Here is a 16101-nt window from a genome sequence, read left to right as displayed (position 1 = left end):
CTCTTTATCTAAGCGAAGCAGACGCTTATCCCGTCAGCAACTGCGAGACAACCTCCCACCCTTTTGCTGGAGGGATAATGTCTGCTGATCTACCTAGTGCAGATGTGAAAAGGACCGGACGAGCCCGCAATTGACAATGCTAAATTCCTTTGTCGTATAAACAACCCTTATGAAGCTAAGAACACTGTACGCTGTTTACTTAAGAAATACCGTAATGATACGCTATTTGCGTAACGATCGCTCAGCCGTAGGCGAGACGCTCAAGCGTCACGTTCGCTCACGGCCCAGTGATCACAGGACACGTTATTGGTTATGTCTAGGGGAAAGATTCGCTGTAACGTAGCATACGCTAGAGACCACGAGGAGGTCACCAGCGGTGCAGACGCTCACAACACTATACCTTGATATTAAACCTTATACCGATGAAACACACAGAATACCTTAATGTGAGTACAGGGTGTAAATGCAACCTTGTGTAACCTGACTACCTACAAAGCTGTTTGAGCGTCACCGACGCTCAAGTGAACACTTAACACTTTAGTAAATACACTGATACTGGTTTTAGGTTTCCAAAGCCTATTAACTGTATTATATCTAATATACTTGTAAAAGGGGATAACAGTACATATGATACGCTACAATATAACAGAGACCTCCTAACCACAGAACTAAACAATAAATACAATAAGACAATACTACGCTGACCTAAATGAAATACAATACAATACTATAATACTATAAGGTATTTAAGAGAAAAGAGGAGAGAGAGAGATAGAGAGAGAGAGAGAGATTGGCTCGCAGAAAGACAATGATTATGGAGAGAACTTACGCACAAAGGGTATGATCGCCAGCGCCTCGATATCCAGCTCCCGATTATCAGCAGATAACCGTTGATGAGAGAGTGAGAGCTGGATGTGGTCGGCCTGCCTATTTATGCCCCACACACAATGCAATCTCCTGGTCCTACAATCCCATTGTCCATTGGCCGAAGGAATTCGGCCCCGTATCATAACAAAAGGTCATAGGGTGATTCATACAGGTGGGCTGTGACGATTTCCAACAGCTCAGGTGGGTGGGAAACTGGGTTTCCCGCCGCATACCTGAGTATGTGTAAATCATAGAAATGGACATAAACTTCTTATGTCCATAACTATTCGCACGAGCGATTAATACGCTCCAAACCAACACCGGAATATTGCTATTTAAATACTCTTCCGATGGGTACCAAACACTGCAGTATGATTCCTGTTAGACCCTTCGTACGATGCAAAGAGGGACTCCTCAGCTCTGGGACATTGTACTTTACCCAAACTTACAGAAACTATCAAAGGGATCATGATCTATAAACTACATTAATTGTGAACATCTGTAACGAATGAGTCGCACGCTACGATCACATAAACTCTACCGTAAATGCGCATACTGCGCGTGCGAGTGCACGCTATTGCGAGTATGCGCTTCCACGGGAGAGCGTACGCACGCGCAGCACGGACCAGTGTGCGGTGCAAATATGGCAGTGTGCATTAAGACATTTTTCTGACTTTGACAGAATGTTTGGATGTGTAGTGATGCAAGTGCAGGAGGGTTGCATTTGGGCCGCTGCAACCCGCTTGTGTTGTGTGGTCTGTATTTACCTCTTCTTTCCTGTCCCAGGGTGACACTATTACCCACATCTGGTAGCTCATACTGTTCTCTTCCACAGATCTTCCGGTGTATCCTTCCTAAGTGGTGTGGACGTGAAGAGACAGATCCCCTGATGTTCCCTGGGCAATCTTACATACAATTCAACTGCATTACAAATTTTAATAAAAACCACAGGAAACTTCTATTTTTAAAAGTTTATTGAAGATAAAAAAATTTTTAATAAAGTTTGAAAGTTAATTAAAAAAAAAAAGTAGTTTGTTCTTCTTTACATTCTTTTCTTGTGTATATAGATATCTGTGGGGAAAAGAAAAAAAAAAAGTATATTAAAGTAAAAACACACTTGTTCATTTTTTTCCAATGAAAATTTGTGGAACAACACAGCCCAGCATGAGCCATTGCTGGGCGGTGTTGTTCTACAAAGGCATGCGGTTCAAAGTGAAAGAGTGTCGTCAGTGGTCAGCACTTTGACATGCTAACATTTGTGGAACAACACAGCCCAGCATGAGCCATTGCTGGGCGGTGTTGTTCTACAAAGGCATGCGGTTCAAAGTGAAAGAGTGTCGTCAGTGGTCAGCACTTTGACATGCTAACATTTGTGGAACAACACAGCCCAGCATGAGCCATTGCTGGGCGGTGTTGTTCTACAAAGGCATGCGGTTCAAAGTGAAAGAGTGTCGTCAGTGGTCAGCACTTTGACATGCTAACATTTGTGGAACAACACAGCCCAGCATGAGACATTGCTGGGCGGTGTTGTTCTACAAAGGCATGCGGTTCAAAGTGAAAGAGTGTCGTCAGTGGTCAGCACTTTGACATGCTAACATTTGTGGAACAACACAGCCCAGCATGAGCCATTGCTGGGCGGTGTTGTTCTACAAAGGCATGCGGTTCAAAGTTTCTTGAATTAAATTTGGTTCTACTCACCTTGGTACGCTCAACACAATCTTATTCCGTCCACTTCATTTTTCCTCACAAATCCTATGAAGTCAAAAACACAGACTAGTGAATAGTAAATTCACACAATGAAAGTCTACAGTACATCATTACAAAAAGGATTTTTTGAAGAAAAAGGGGGTATCAGAATAGCTCTTTGGCCCATCATACATGTAGCCGCAAGGAGCTTTCATCCGTTACCACACGCGCCCGCATACATGCCCGCGCATGTATGCCTACACAAAGCTCCTTGGTAGTACCCGGTCACGGGTGGGGAAGCCCAACAAAGAAAAAACAATAGTAAGAAAAACAACAAACTAATGGGAGGGGAAGACAGGGATACATGAAAAACATTTAAAATAAAATAAAATAATACGACCGGGTTTATGGTGGAAGTCTGTCCGGATCCTCTTCTTCCCCCTGATAGGGCGTGGATGTCCTGGGAGGCTGGGGAGTATGTCGACTGGCCCTCGGTGCCCATGCTGCTGAAGAATGTGCGGCTGGTGGTGGAGGCATCTGGGGGGTGGGGTACATCCCTGTATATCCCTGGTACATCTGTGACTGACTGTACTGGGATGGGACTTGAGGAAGGGTACGATGCGTCCTTGTGGCTTGAGACGGCGGATATGGTGGATCACCAGCGTGTTGATGAGCTGGTTCTGGGAGCTTATCATAGATCATCTGCAGTGTGGTTGCGATGAGCTGTTGGCTGGAAGCGGAGTGTCGATGACTATCCGACATGTTCTTATTGCTTTCTGCCAAACATGTGGTTTTTTCCACAAGCTTGACCAAGGAATCGGACATGATGTTAAGTATGTTCCTATTCTCCCTACGATCTTCAATTATGATCTGTAGTATTGTGGCCGTGCTGTCGGAAATAGTCTTCTGCAGTTCATGCAGATTGTTGGACATTTTCTCCATTGTCCTCTCAATGTTGTCCAGTCTGCTTCCCACAACATTTGTGTATGTATCCTGGCGGGTCCCAATCTCCGATGCCAGGGTGTGAACCCTCTGAACAGTTGAGGGATTCTGCCCTTCCTGGATGTCTGCCACCACATTCATTTGGGCAGCTGAAAAGAAAATTAGACAATATTATCCAAATTCAACAAACATTTTTTGGAAGGTTCACAATTCAATTTACTCACGCAGGGATGTAGTAACTGGAGCCTCCTGCACTTCCACCTCGTCATCCTCTGACGACTCCTGTAGGAGATCCGGCCTGAAGTAGGAACCAATCCCCGAAGCTAGTCCGCTGCTGGTTCGTGGCACCACTGTTTGCAAAATAAATTTTGGAAAAGTTGATAAACTTTACACAACTACTGCCCCCCCCCCCCCCCCCACAAAAAAACAAACAAACCTTCTCCATCCTGTGATGCCGCTGCTCCAGGAGCTCCACTTGTCCTCGTTTCGGAAGACTTTTCAAGGGTCTGGCTGGATACATCTGCACGGCTGTCCTCAAACCCAAGAAAAGTTTCGTCAGTTAACCCTGTAGACTCAAACAGATCGAGTGATGGGTCCACAAGGGTTGTGTCTTGAGGCTCTTCAGTCACAGTCCCAGAGCTCCTGGAGAGACGACGATCTGGTGATGGCCTGCGCGCAGGAGCTGTAGTTTGGCGCCCATCTTGTGGTGTGGTCGCCGACGGTGTCTGGTGCACAGGTGATAGTCTGTGCACTGATGTCGTCTGGTGCACAGGTGACCAACTGCGCGATGACGAACTGTGGCGCACAGGTGACGATCTGTGTGCTCGCGATGCTTGCGGCGCAGTTGATGGTCCGCGCGCTGCTGCCGATGCCTGCTGCACAGGTAACGGTCCGTGCGCTGGCGATGTCCTGTGCGCAGGTGATGTCCTCTGGGCAGGTCTGTCTGAAAAAAAAAAAAAAACACATTAGCACATACAAAAATTTTAAAGGGAAGTACAGCTCATGTGAATGTATTCTTACCATCAGACCTCCTTTTGGACGGCTGGTCTCCCGCCTTCCTCCGTCTTCTGGGCGGTTCTTCCTCCTCGAGAAAGCCAGCAGGACGGCTGGAGTCCACACCTCCGCGAACTCCTTCGACCATGACAGGGTTCAAGCGCCTTCTAATAACGTTCTCCCAGGGTAGCCACTTCAAATTGAGAGCCGGGCCACCTCCCGTAGCTGTCTCATGTCGGCGCTGAATCCCCATCTTCTTCTTGGTCTGTCTGCGGCAATCACTGTACCGCTTCAAGCAATTTTGGGTGCTCCGACGGTTTCCAGAAATTGCAGTTACTTGACTGGCGATGGATTCCCAGATGTTCCGCTTTACCTTAAATGCTGTTTTCTGTGCCCTTGATCCATACAAAACGTCGTAGGACCTGTCGACGCAATCCACTAGGACACAGTTTTCCGCCTCAGTGTATCTGGGTCCACGCGGCTTTTTCTGTCCTGCTTCTTCACCAGAGGCTTCCTCCTCCGACTGCTCCTCTGGCTGGCTTCTTGCCTTTAGGGATTAAAAAAAATAAAAATTTTTATTAAGATCGGTATGTACCTGTGAGTGTCAGTATCCCTGGCATTGCGCACCTATTACAGTAGGTGTGCATGGCATTGCACAAACTACAGTGGGTAAAGTTTGATGCTATTTGTGTCTGCAGGTGTGGTTAAGTACCTTTTTACTAGGCTTTTTCTTGGACTTCTCATGGGCCCTTGACGACCGCGGCTGGTCACTAGATGCCTGGTCGGTCGCATCCGCCTCCTGGGTTGGCTCCCACTCCTCATTGCTTTGCAGGGATATATCCGAGGGGGTGGGGGAAGGGGCGGATCGGGTTTGTTTGTCCCTTGACATCTCTGTTATAAAAAAAAAAACCATACATGTATAAATGGCTGACCCTCACAAAATGGCTGCCCCTTACAAAATGGCTGCCCCTTACAAAATGTCGACCAGGCTGTCGACTCAACTTGCTCCAAATCACCCCAAAATGGCCAGAAAGCATCCCTGCACACTCAGGAGGCACCCCACAGCAAAATTAGGCGGGAAAACACATGTTTGAAAAACAATCAGCCGCACATGTCAACCTGGCTGTCGACTCAACTTGCTCCAAATCACCCCAAAATGGCCAGAAAGCATCCCTGCACACTCAGGAGGCACCCCACAGCAAAATTAGGCGGGAAAACACGTTTGCAAAACAGTCAGCAGCACATGTCGACCAGGCTGTCGACTAAACTTGCTCCAAATCACCCCAAAATGGCCAGAAAGCATCCCTGCACACTCAGGAGGCACCCCACAGCAAAATTAGGCAGGAAAACACATGTTTGAAAAACAATCAGCCGCACATGTCAACCTGGCTGTCGACTCAACTTGCTCCAAATCACCCCAAAATGGCCAGAAAGCATCCCTGCACACTCAGGAGGCACCCCACAGCAAAATTAGGCGGGAAAACACATGTTTGAAAAACAATCAGCAGCACATGTCAACCTGGCTGTCGACTCAACTTGCTCCAAATCACCCCAAAATGGCCAGAAAGCATCCCTGCACACTCAGGAGTCACCCCACAGCAAAATTAGGCGGGAAAACACATGTTTGCAAAACAGTCAGCAGCACATGTCGACCAGGCTGTCGACTAAACTTGCTCCAAATCACCCCAAAATGGCCAGAAAGCATCCCTGCACACTCAGGAGTCACCCCACAGCAAAATTAGGCGGGAAAACACATGTTTGCAAAACAGTCAGCAGCACATGTCGACCAGGCTGTCGACTAAACTTGCTCCAAATCACCCCAAAATGGCCAGAAAGCATCCCTGCACACTCAGGAGTCACCCCACAGCAAAATTAGGCGGGAAAACACATGTTTGCAAAACAGTCAACAGCACATGTCGACCAGGCTGTCGACTAAACTTGCTCCAAATCACCCCAAAATGGCCAGAAAGCATCCCTGCACACTCAGGAGTCACCCCACAGCAAAATTAGGCGGGAAAACACATGTTTGCAAAACAGTCAACAGCACATGTCGACCAGGCTGTCGACTAAACTTGCTCCAAATCACCCCAAAATGGCCAGAAAGCATCCCTGCACACTCAGGAGGTACACCAATGCTAATAGAAGACCCAAAAAAGTCAATTAAAGAAAAAAAAAAAAACGTGAAAAACTACCCCAAAACCCAAGTCTCCCCCTAAAAATGCAGCAACACAAGCAAGGGGCTATACACATACCTGCACACATGCACACATACACAAACACCCCATGTACACCTCATGGCAACCCCCACTACACAAACACATACATGCAACACCAGACACACATGTGGTACTTACCTACAAATGTAGTAAAAGCTCCTAAAATGGCTCTGCTCCGGGGTAACAGGAATCCTCCTGACTGTCCTGGAATAAAGCCTGCTGGGGTGTCCAAAGATATCCACAGCAAACAACCAAATTGTTATCTCTGCACCTCCTCACACCTCTCTGCAGGTTCACAAAATGGCTGCAGAGCACATGCAACAAACAAGCCCTAATATAGTGCTGCTTTGGGCGGGATGGCGAATTCAGTACGCCCACTGATCGCCGATTGGCCGGAATCCGCCTGCGGGAGGGGCGAATCATTTTTTCATTGCATATTGCGAATCCAGGGTCCCGGCGACAGGGCTGCGGCTGGCGATAGCGGGCGAATCACACAGAGGCGGATCTAATGACGCGATTCGCCCGCTATTGCATATGCCCCACTGAGTGGTAATTCTAATTCTGAAAAGATCTTGTAAGAACAGAATTTAATTCCCCCCATAGAGTATGTCAGTTGGAGAGACTCCTCATCCTTACCTTTACTATACATTGCTTTATCTTATGTGTTTTTCCAGTATGGCCTTTATATCAGCCAGGCAGATGGGTTTAGTCTTTATTACCCTTACATATGACCCAGATCTCTATGTATTGGATACAATTCCGTAGTTACTGGCAAAGCTGATAAAACCCAGAAGGTGGAGACGTTCCAGTAGTAGTCCCGGCCTAATCTGTATCACTGGTACCATACAACATATATCTAATGGTACCTGAATATGCAGATACAGTATTGAATATCCTCATGTTGTGTACAGAGAATATAAAGGTGCCAGTCTGTATTATTATACTTATTGCCTATATCACCAATACTCCCCATGTGAAGGAACCCGCGCTGCTGTTGATATGATATAAGTAATGAATTGGTATGTGTAGCATGGCTGTAACTGAGATGAGTAAGTCACCTGTGTGTTTCTTTCCTGCACAGCGATGACACTGACGGCAGAGAACCTGCTGATTATCAGTGTATGCGGTAGAGATGAGCGGGTTCGGTTTCTCTGAATCCGAACCCGCCAGAACTTCATGTTTTTTTTCACGGGTCCGAGCGACTCGGATCTTCCCGCCTTGCTCGGTTAACCCGAGCGCGCCCGAACGTCATCATGACGCTGTCGGATTCTCGCGAGGCTCGGATTCTATCGCGAGACTCGGATTCTATATAAGGAGCCGCGCGTCGCCGCCATTTTCACACGTGCATTGAGATTGATAGGGAGAGGACGTGGCTGGCGTCCTCTCCATTTAGATTATAAGAGACTGAGAGAGATTTACTGGAGCTGACTAGGAGGAGTACTGTTACTGTAGAAGTGTAGAGACTGAGTGGAGAGAGTTTACTAGTGAGGACAGTGCAGTTTACTTTATAATCCGTTCTCTGCCTGAAAAAAGCGATACACAGCACACAGTGACTCAGTCACATACCATATCTGTGTGCACTGCTCAGGCTCAGGCCAGTGTGCTGCATCATCTATTATCTATATATAATATTATATATATCTGTCTGACTGCTCAGCTCACACAGCTTATAATTGTGGGGGAGACTGGGGAGCACTACTGCAGTGCCAGTTATAGGTTATAGCAGGAGCCAGGAGTACATAATATATTATATAGTGAGTGACCACCAGACACACAGTGCAGTTTATTTAATATATCCGTTCTCTGCCTGAAAAAAGCGATACACACAGTGACTCAGTCAGTCACATACCATATCTGTGTGCACTGCTCAGGCTCAGGCCAGTGTGCTGCATCATCTATTATCTATATATAATATTATATATATCTGTCTGACTGCTCAGCTCACACAGCTTATAATTGTGGGGGAGACTGGGGAGCACTACTGCAGTGCCAGTTATAGGTTATAGCAGGAGCCAGGAGTACATAATATATTATATAGTGAGTGACCACCAGACACACAGTGCAGTTTATTTAATATATCCGTTCTCTGCCTGAAAAAAGCGATACACACAGTGACTCAGTCAGTCACATACCATATCTGTGTGCACTGCTCAGGCTCAGGCCAGTGTGCTGCATCATCTATATACCGGTATATTATATATCTGTCTGACTGCTCAGCTCACACAGCTTATAATTGTGGGGGAGACTGGGGAGCACTACTGCAGTGCCAGTTATAGGTTATAGCAGGAGCCAGGAGTACATATTATATTAAAATTAAACAGTGCACACTTTTGCTGCAGGAGTGCCACTGCCAGTGTGACTGACCAGTGACCTGACCACACTGACCACCAGTATAGTTAGTAGTATACTTATATTGTGATTGCCTGAAAAAGTTAAACACTCGTCGTGTGACTTCACTTGTGTGTTGTTTTTTTTTTTATTCTATAAAAATAAAACTCATTCTGCTGACAGACAGTGTCCAGCAGGTCCGTCATTATATAATATATAATATATACCTGTCCGGCTGCAGTAGTGATATATATATATTTTTTATATCATTTATCATCCAGTCGCAGCAGACACAGTACGGTAGTTCACGGCTGTGGCTACCTCTGTGTCTCTGCACTCGGCAGGCAGTCCGTCCATAATTGTAATACCACCTAACCGTGGATTTTTTTCATTCTTCTTTATACATACATAGTTACATAGACATCTTCTCTTTATCAACCAGTCTATATTAGCTGCAGACACAGTACAGTACGGTAGTTCACGGCTGTGGCTACCTCTGTGTCTGCACTCGGCAGGCAGTCCGTCCATAATTGTATACCACCTAACCGTGGTTTTTTTTCATTCTTCTTTATACATACATAGTTACATAGACATCTTCTCTTTATCAACCAGTCTATATTAGCTGCAGACACAGTACAGTACGGTAGTTCACGGCTGTGGCTACCTCTGTGTCTGCACTCGGCAGGCAGTCCGTCCATAATTGTATACCACCTAACCGTGGATTTTTTTCAGTCTTCTTTATACATACATAGTTACATAGACATCTTCTCTTTATCAACCAGTCTATATTAGCTGCAGACACAGTACAGTACGGTAGTTCACGGCTGTGGCTACCTCTGTGTCTGCAGTCGGCAGGCAGTCCATAATTGTATACTAGTATCCATCTCCATTGTTTACCTGAGGTGCCTTTTAGTTGTGCCTATTAAAATATGGAGAACAAAAATGTTGAGGTTCCAAAATTAGGGAAAGATCAAGATCCACTTCCACCTCGTGCTGAAGCTGCTGCCACTAGTCATGGCCGAGACGATGAAATGCCAGCAACGTCGTCTGCCAAGGCCGATGCCCAATGTCATAGTACAGAGCATGTCAAATCCAAAACACCAAATATCAGAAAAAAAAGGACTCCAAAACCTAAAATAAAATTGTCGGAGGAGAAGCGTAAACTTGCCAATATGCCATTTACCACACGGAGTGGCAAGGAACGGCTGAGGCCCTGGCCTATGTTCATGGCTAGTGGTTCAGCTTCACATGAGGATGGAAGCACTCAGCCTCTCGCTAGAAAAATGAAAAGACTCAAGCTGGCAAAAGCAGCACAGCAAAGAACTGTGCATTCTTCGAAATCCCAAATCCACAAGGAGAGTCCAATTGTGTCGGTTGCGATGCCTGACCTTCCCAACACTGGACGTGAAGAGCATGCGCCTTCCACCATTTGCACGCCCCCTGCAAGTGCTGGAAGGAGCACCCGCAGTCCAGTTCCTGATAGTCAGATTGAAGATGTCAGTGTTGAAGTACACCAGGATGAGGAGGATATGGGTGTTGCTGGCGCTGGGGAGGAAATTGACCAGGAGGATTCTGATGGTGAGGTGGTTTGTTTAAGTCAGGCACCCGGGGAGACACCTGTTGTCCGTGGGAGGAATATGGCCGTTGACATGCCAGGTGAAAATACCAAAAAAATCAGCTCTTCGGTGTGGAGGTATTTCACCAGAAATGCGGACAACAGGTGTCAAGCCGTGTGTTCCCTTTGTCAAGCTGTAATAAGTAGGGGTAAGGACGTTAACCACCTCGGAACATCCTCCCTTATACGTCACCTGCAGCGCATTCATAATAAGTCAGTGACAAGTTCAAAAACTTTGGGTGACAGCGGAAGCAGTCCACTGACCAGTAAATCCCTTCCTCTTGTAACCAAGCTCACGCAAACCACCCCACCAACTCCCTCAGTGTCAATTTCCTCCTTCCCCAGGAATGCCAATAGTCCTGCAGGCCATGTCACTGGCAATTCTGACGAGTCCTCTCCTGCCTGGGATTCCTCCGATGCATCCTTGCGTGTAACGCCTACTGCTGCTGGCGCTGCTGTTGTTGCCGCTGGGAGTCGATGGTCATCCCAGAGGGGAAGTCGTAAGCCCACTTGTACTACTTCCAGTAAGCAATTGACTGTTCAACAGTCCTTTGCGAGGAAGATGAAATATCACAGCAGTCATCCTACTGCAAAGTGGATAACTGAGGCCTTGGCATTCTGGGTGGTGAGAAACGTGGTTCCGGTATCCATCATTACTGCAGAGCCAACTAGAGACTTGTTGGAGGTACTGTGTCCCCGGTACCAAATACCATCTAGGTTCCATTTCTCTAGGCAGGCGATACCGAAAATGTACACAGACCTCAGAAAAAGAGTCACCAGTGTCCTAAAAAATGCAGCTGTACCCAATGTCCACTTAACCACGGACATGTGGACAAGTGGAGCAGGGCAGGGTCAGGACTATATGACTGTGACAGCCCACTGGGTAGATGTATGGACTCCCGCCGCAAGAACAGCAGCGGCGGCACCAGTAGCAGCATCTCGCAAACGCCAACTCTTTCCTAGGCAGGCTACGCTTTGTATCACCGGTTTCCAGAATACGCACACAGCTGAAAACCTCTTACGGCAACTGAGGAAGATCATCGCGGAATGGCTTACCCCAATTGGACTCTCCTGTGGATTTGTGGCATCGGACAACGCCAGCAATATTGTGTGTGCATTAAATATGGGCAAATTCCAGCACGTCCCATGTTTTGCACATACCTTGAATTTGGTGGTGCAGAATTTTTTTAAAAACGACAGGGGCGTGCAAGAGATGCTGTCGGTGGCCAGAAAAATTGCGGGACACTTTCGGCGTACAGGCACCACGTACAGAAGACTGGAGCACCACCAAAAACTACTGAACCTGCCCTGCCATCATCTGAAGCAAGAAGTGGTAACGAGGTGGAATTCAACCCTCTATATGCTTCAGAGGTTGGAGGAGCAGCAAAAGGCCATTCAAGCCTATACAATTGAGCACGATATAGGAGGTGGAATGCACCTGTCTCAAGTGCAGTGGAGAATGATTTCAACGTTGTGCAAGGTTCTGATGCCCTTTGAACTTGCCACACGTGAAGTCAGTTCAGACACTGCCAGCCTGAGTCAGGTCATTCCCCTCATCAGGCTTTTGCAGAAGAAGCTGGAGGCATTGAAGAAGGAGCTAAAAGGGAGCGATTCCGCTAGGCATGTGGGACTTGTGGATGCAGCCCTTAATTCGCTTAACAAGGATTCACGGGTGGTCAATCTGTTGAAATCAGAGCACTACATTTTGGCCACCGTGCTCGATCCTAGATTTAAAGCCTACCTTGGATCTCTCTTTCCGGCAGACACAAGTCTGCTGGGGTTGAAAGACCTGCTGGTGACAAAATTGTCAAGTCAAGCGGAACGCGACCTGTCAACATCTCCTCCTTCACATTCTCCCGCAACTGGGGGTGCGAGGAAAAGGCTCAGAATTCCGAGCCCACCCGCTGGCGGTGATGCAGGGCAGTCTGGAGCGACTGCTGATGCTGACATCTGGTCCTGACTGAAGGACCTGACAACGATTACGGACATGTCGTCTACTGTCACTGCATATGATTCTCTCAACATTGATAGAATGGTGGAGGATTATATGAGTGACCGCATCCAAGTAGGCACGTCACACAGTCCGTACTTATACTGGCAGGAAAAAGAGGCAATTTGGAGGCCCTTGCACAAACTGGCTTTATTCTACCTAAGTTGCCCTCCCACAAGTGTGTACTCCGAAAGAGTGTTTAGTGCCGCCGCTCACCTTGTCAGCAATCGGCGTACGAGGTTACATCCAGAAAATGTGGAGAAGATGATGTTCATTAAAATGAATTATAATCAATTCCTCCGCGGAGACATTGACCAGCAGCAATTGCCTCCACAAAGTACACAGGGAGCTGAGATGGTGGATTCCAGTGGGGACGAATTGATAATCTGTGAGGAGGGGGATGTACACGGTGATATATCGGAGGGTGAAGATGAGGTGGACATCTTGCCTCTGTAGAGCCAGTTTGTGCAAGGAGAGATTAATTGCTTCTTTTTTGGGGGGGGTCCAAACCAACCCGTCATATCAGTCACAGTCGTGTGGCAGACCCTGTCACTGAAATGATGGGTTGGTTAAAGTGTGCATGTCCTGTTTTGTTTATACAACATAAGGGTGGGTGGGAGGGCCCAAGGACAATTCCATCTTGCACCTCTTTTTTCTTTTCTTTTTCTTTGCATCATGTGCTGATTGGGGAGGGTTTTTTGGAAGGGACATCCTGCGTGACACTGCAGTGCCACTCCTAGATGGGCCCGGTGTTTGTGTCGGCCACTAGGGTCGCTAATCTTACTCACACAGTCAGCTACCTCATTGCGCCTCTTTTTTTCTTTGCGTCATGTGCTGTTTGGGGAGGGTTTTTTGGAAGGGACATCCTGCGTGACACTGCAGTGCCACTCCTAGATGGGCCCGGTGTTTGTGTCGGCCACTAGGGTCGCTAATCTTACTCACACAGCTACCTCATTGCGCCTCTTTTTTTCTTTGCGTCATGTGCTGTTTGGGGAGGGTTTTTTGGAAGGGCCATCCTGCGTGACACTGCAGTGCCACTCCTAGATGGGCCCGGTGTTTGTGTCGGCCACTAGGGTCGCTAATCTTACTCACACAGCTACCTCATTGCGCCTCTTTTTTTCTTTGCGTCATGTGCTGTTTGGGGAGGGTTTTTTGGAAGGGACATCCTGCGTGACACTGCAGTGCCACTCCTAGATGGGCCCGGTGTTTGTGTCGGCCACTAGGGTCGCTTATCTTACTCACACAGCGACCTCGGTGCAAATTTTAGGACTAAAAATAATATTGTGAGGTGTGAGGTATTCAGAATAGACTGAAAATGATGTAAATTATGGTTTTTGAGGTTAATAATACTTTGGGATCAAAATGACCCCCAAATTCTATGATTTAAGCTGTTTTTTAGTGTTTTTTGAAAAAAACACCCGAATCCAAAACACACCCGAATCCGACAAAAAAAATTCGGTGAGGTTTTGCCAAAACGCGTTCGAACCCAAAACACGGCCGCGGAACCGAACCCAAAACCAAAACACAAAACCCGAAAAATTTCAGGCGCTCATCTCTAGTATGCGGTGCTGTCTGTGCTGTGGCCCTCACTGTATTCATTCTGTACATTTTCATCTGGTAAGTTACTAACACCTCTTACAGATTGCATTATGGTTTCTTTACTTACTGTACATTCAGCTAACGTTCCCGGCTCGCTATGTATGATCTCTGATTGTCCCTTTCTTCTTTTCTTGCAGTTGCCGGAAAATGTACAGAGTCGCAGCTGACATTGAGTCTGTGGCTGCCCTTAAGAAAGGTAACAATAACTAGATACAGGCTCTACATTATAATGAGGAGATACAGTCAAAGGTTTCACAATAACAATGTCGACATTATGTTAATATTGTTACCATATCAACGGGCAACGTATCAACATTCTCAGAATGTTGACATAAAAGTTAGGCTGCGGGCGGGAGACTTAACCTGGGTACACGCCTATCGATATATCTGCAGATCAATTGATCTACAGATATATCTAAAGACGGACCGGGCAGTGTGTTGAGCATACACATTGCCCGATCCGTCAGGACTGACGTCAGGAACTGGGCAGGCATTTACATGGGCCTGCCCAGTTCAGTTGTCAATCACCGCCGGCTGCAGCACCTTGTGTATGGGTGGTCAGCTGACCGCCCATACACACACAGCGTTAGATATTGGCTGTCGGCTGTGCTGCAGGGCTGATGCAATATCTGTGAACGACGGGGTTCACAGACATATTGTTTGTACATACTGGCTGATGGACCAGTGTGTAAGCACCATGAGGCTGGGGTTGGGAGGTTAGGTTGTGGGTGGGAGGGTTAGGCTGCAAGGTGTGGTTATTGTTAAGAAGGTTGGTGGGGATTAGGCTGCAGGTGGGAGTTTAGGGTTAGACAATGAGTGGAGGCCAGGGTTAGACTGTGAGGGAGAAGGTTAGGGTTAGGCCATGGAGGGAGGTTAGGTTTAGGCAATAGAGGCAGGATTTAAGGGTAGGTATGGCTAAGAAATTATTACCAGAAAGCTGGACGATTGGAGGTCTGACACGGAATTGATGGTCACATGACCACCAGGATCCAGAAGACACCACTGAAGCCGCTGCAGGGATGATATGTTGACATTAATGTCGACATTTCATTAGTCTCCGTGGTGAAAGTCAAGATTATGATTTTACCTAACCTTATAACAGGGGCATCACAAGGTGGGAGCAGGGGGTGCGGCCTTCACCCGGGTGTAACCCTTCGAAGGGTGACACCAAAGTGCTGGCTCCTGCTCAGTGGCAGGAGCCGGGTGCTGCACTATATCATAACATGCTGCAACCCAGCTCCTGTCACAGTGCAGAAGCCAGCACTGCAGATACACTAGTATCCGGGCGATGCCCCCATCTGCCGTACCCATGATGTGCCGAAAACAGGGGTCGGGTCACTTAGCCATGCCCCCTGTCATGAAGCCACGCCCCTGCCAAGGAACCACACCCCCTTTTCACCTGCACCAGGTGTTTTTCAAGTAACTGACACCTCTGCCTTATAATGAGAAGCCACAGGACAGACAGAATTGGCCCATTTACTAGAGAAACCCACTATCTGCAGTGGAAATGTGTGTTTTAGATAGGACTTTCCATACTTATCAATGACTATGCTATAGCCACCTTTTCAAAGACACATCTATCATATAGCAATTACTAACAATAAGTTTCCTGATTGTCTTGTTTCCACAGATCAAATGGCAGCACCATTACCCTCAACCCTACCACCGCCATCCCCCTCAACATCCCTCCCAACTTCTTTTCCATCCCCACCCCCACCATCCCCACTACCCTCACCCACCCAAATCCCTCCCCAACCCAAATACCCTTATCTCACCTGCCCCCTTCTTCCTACTCCTTATGCTTTGATGCAGTTCCGCTCCTTCATTATATACATTTCCACCACCCCATTATGTCCTCCAGACCA

The 16101-nt window shown here is 47.2% G+C and overlaps 1 protein-coding gene across 1 annotated transcript; it reads right to left on the bottom strand.

Moving 5' to 3' along the window:
• Nucleotides 1-1850: 1850 nt before the first annotated feature.
• Nucleotides 1851-6958, bottom strand: LOC134949367 (serine/arginine repetitive matrix protein 1-like). Its single transcript, XM_063937889.1, has 7 exons — nt 6843-6958; nt 5201-5379; nt 4516-5035; nt 3932-4438; nt 3720-3845; nt 2566-3644; nt 1851-1938 (listed from the first exon to the last, which is right to left on the bottom strand). The coding sequence occupies exons 2-6, from the start codon at nt 5375-5377 to the stop codon at nt 2959-2961; spliced, it is 2016 nt and encodes a 671-aa protein (XP_063793959.1). The 5' UTR covers nt 5378-5379; nt 6843-6958; the 3' UTR covers nt 1851-1938; nt 2566-2958.
• Between the last annotated feature and the right edge of the window lie 9143 nt (nt 6959-16101).

Source organism: Pseudophryne corroboree, chromosome 8, assembly GCF_028390025.1.
Source record: "Pseudophryne corroboree isolate aPseCor3 chromosome 8, aPseCor3.hap2, whole genome shotgun sequence".
NCBI classification, from domain to species: domain Eukaryota; kingdom Metazoa; phylum Chordata; class Amphibia; order Anura; family Myobatrachidae; genus Pseudophryne; species Pseudophryne corroboree.
This window is presented reverse-complemented; position numbering and strand designations above follow the sequence as displayed.

What these genes read in the sequence shown, in the direction of transcription:
- LOC134949367 (XM_063937889.1), bottom strand. Translation starts at nt 5,377, where the DNA reads ATGTCAAGGGACAAACAAACCCGATCCGCCCCTTCCCCCACCCCCTCG. An exon ending in AGAAAAAGCCTAGTAAAAAG is followed by an intron (nt 5,036 to 5,200) that starts GTACTTAACCAC and finishes TAATCCCTAAAG; the next exon opens with GCAAGAAGCCAGCCAGAGGA. An exon ending in GTCCAAAAGGAGGTCTGATG is followed by an intron (nt 4,439 to 4,515) that starts GTAAGAATACAT and finishes TTTTTTTTTCAG; the next exon opens with ACAGACCTGCCCAGAGGACA.